This window comes from Penaeus vannamei, chromosome 4, assembly GCF_042767895.1.
Source record: "Penaeus vannamei isolate JL-2024 chromosome 4, ASM4276789v1, whole genome shotgun sequence".
Classification (NCBI taxonomy): Eukaryota; Metazoa; Arthropoda; class Malacostraca; order Decapoda; family Penaeidae; genus Penaeus; species Penaeus vannamei.
In genome coordinates, this window is record NC_091552.1 from 51,743,360 (window position 1) to 51,745,859 (window position 2,500).

Consider the following 2,500-nt stretch of genomic DNA (forward strand, 5'->3'; position numbering starts at 1 on the left):
GAAAACAAAGGATTCACGTTAATCAAAATCTACCTTATATATTCACCCACCGATAAATATGACATTAATGAAAATAACTCTCTCGCTTGTCCCACAGTCTGTCACCGTGAACGGCGTGAACGTCTCAAGAACAGACATCGTAGCCAAGAACGGGGTGATTCACGTGGTAGACAATGTTATCATGGCTCCAGCAGGCAATATCGTCGAAGTTCTGGCCGCCGATCCCAGATTTTCGACTCTAGTGGCTGCCGTCAAAGCTGCTGGCTTGGTGGACACGCTTAGCTCAGGTTGGTGAATGTGTTGTGGTTGTGGATTGTTAGAGATAATTATTCTCAATTTATCCACAAAGAGAGTTATTCCCAAAATACCCACAAAGAAAATTATTCTCAAACTATCCACAAAATTATTCACAAAATACCCACAAAGATGATTCTCAGATTATCCACAAAGAAATTTATTCACAAAATACCCACAAAACTAATTATTTTCAAATTATCCCCAAAGTTATTCACAGAATAGCCACATGGATGATTTTTCTCAAATTATCCACAAAGTTATTCACAATATACTCACATAGAAAATTATTCTCAAATAATCCACAAAGTTATTCACAAAATACCCACAAATCTAAACATCCTCAAATTGTCCTCAAGATCCATTTCAAACTGACGAAGACACATAACCCATTAAAACGTAAAATCCACTCACATCCATTCATGCCAGGTTATCCACACGCCTATGCATTCCCTATCCGCAGAGGCTTTGACCTTTTCTTGTTGTTTTTTCTACCCTTTTTGTTTTTTTGTTTTGTTTTATGTCTACAGATCTTTATCTTTATTTCTATAAAGCCACAATTAATCCATCAATTCAGATATTAATTTAGGGATAATATAGATAACCACTCATAAAAACCAAGCTATTCTCACCCTTATGCTTTCCCCACCCGCAGAAGGCCCTTTCACAGTCCTCGCTCCCACTAACGACGCCTTTGCCAAGCTTCCCGAAGGCACAGTCGACCAGCTCCTGCAGGATACGCCCTCCCTGAAGAAGATTCTCCTGCGTCACGTGATTCCCTCCTCGACGCTGTACTCAGGGGCTCTCTGCTGGAGGACCTATAACACGGCCAGCGAAGAACAGGTGGGTTGTGTTGTGTTTCGAGTATGGTGTTGGCATTTTTCTTTCTTTCTTTCTTTCTTTCTGTCTTTCTTCTTTATTTCTGTCTTTCTTCTTTCATTCCTTCTTTCTTCATTCTTTCTTTCTTCTTTCTTTCTTTCTGTCTTTCTTCTTTCTTTCTGTCTTTCTTTCTTTCGTTCTTTCTTTCTTTCTTTCTTTCTTTTCTCTCTGTCATTTTCTCTCTCTCATCATCAAAACAGACGTCATGACACCTCCCCGAGTTGCTACTGATCTAGAGCCTTCCCCATACTCATATGATAAGTATATATTAAAGATGGAACTTTAATCAGACAACCATTTCTTAAACGTATTTTCGTGGTCTGAGAATATCCATATACGCCTAAACCTTCATTAAAAATTACTAAGAAAAAAAAATACCATCAATAATTCAAAATCAATAGTCTTGGCTTCGTAACGTTATTATCGTGTAGGCCTATGACTATATATTATATAGACCATACATAATCCATGGATTTTTATATCTAATTATCCTGTTTCTTATGGGAGAATTTGATGCGTTAGTAGATACCGATCTCAAAAAAGACTGGCGGAGTGAAGACGCAGATACAATCGTTTATATTCTAATTATTATATTTTAAAAATATTCACATGCTCGTAACATATTTTCATCATGTTAATAGAATATTTATCAAGTACGTGTAACAGATATATATTTACATACACATGGATATGAATACAGAAATAACAAATATATATAAAAAAGAAAAGAAAATCCATTTAACATATCAAAAATTACCCTTTCGTTACATACTTTCACATACTAATATTCATATACCCGGGTTTGTTAAAATTCTGCCAGGCATGACCCAATTCATATGCAAATATACGGACACACATATACACAGAACTATTTGCATATGTGTTTGCCTATCTGATAGATATACATTTATCTATCAGTCTGCCAGGTAGATATGTGTAGACTGCGCTGTACATTAAAACTACTAAAGGTCTAATTTTCCTCATTATTCCCCCAGATTACCACCCATCGTGACGTACTCCATCATGTCATGGTTACCAGCGGCGACAAGCGAGCCACTGTCGTCATGCCTGACATCAATGCCTCCAACGGTGTCATCCACGCTATTGACACTGTCATATAAGCATACCGAAGATTCTCAGCTATAATGTTGTTCCAGTTAGAGAGGGCATTTATTATGTGTTATATTTATACTGCATGTGATACTCTGTGACGTCTTTGTATGTCCCTTGAAAATATAACATGTTTATATTGTATGTGATAATATCTTGTGGCATTTGTGTTGAATTAAAGCTTAAAAAATGAATGTGTTTCTTTTTGTTAAAATGA

General features: G+C 36.5%; 1 protein-coding gene across 1 annotated transcript in view; it reads left to right on the top strand.

The window, feature by feature from the left end:
• LOC113817567 (transforming growth factor-beta-induced protein ig-h3) overlaps positions 1-2,477 on the top strand; it is a 24,223-nt gene extending 21,746 nt beyond the window's left edge. Inside the window, exons 13-15 of the mRNA XM_027369608.2 lie at positions 98-287; positions 950-1,137; positions 2,169-2,477. Coding sequence (XP_027225409.2) covers positions 98-287; positions 950-1,137; positions 2,169-2,294 — 504 coding nt within the window. The 3' untranslated portion in view covers positions 2,295-2,477. The remainder of the gene's footprint in view (positions 1-97; positions 288-949; positions 1,138-2,168) is intronic.
• Positions 2,478-2,500: the final 23 nt, after the last annotated feature.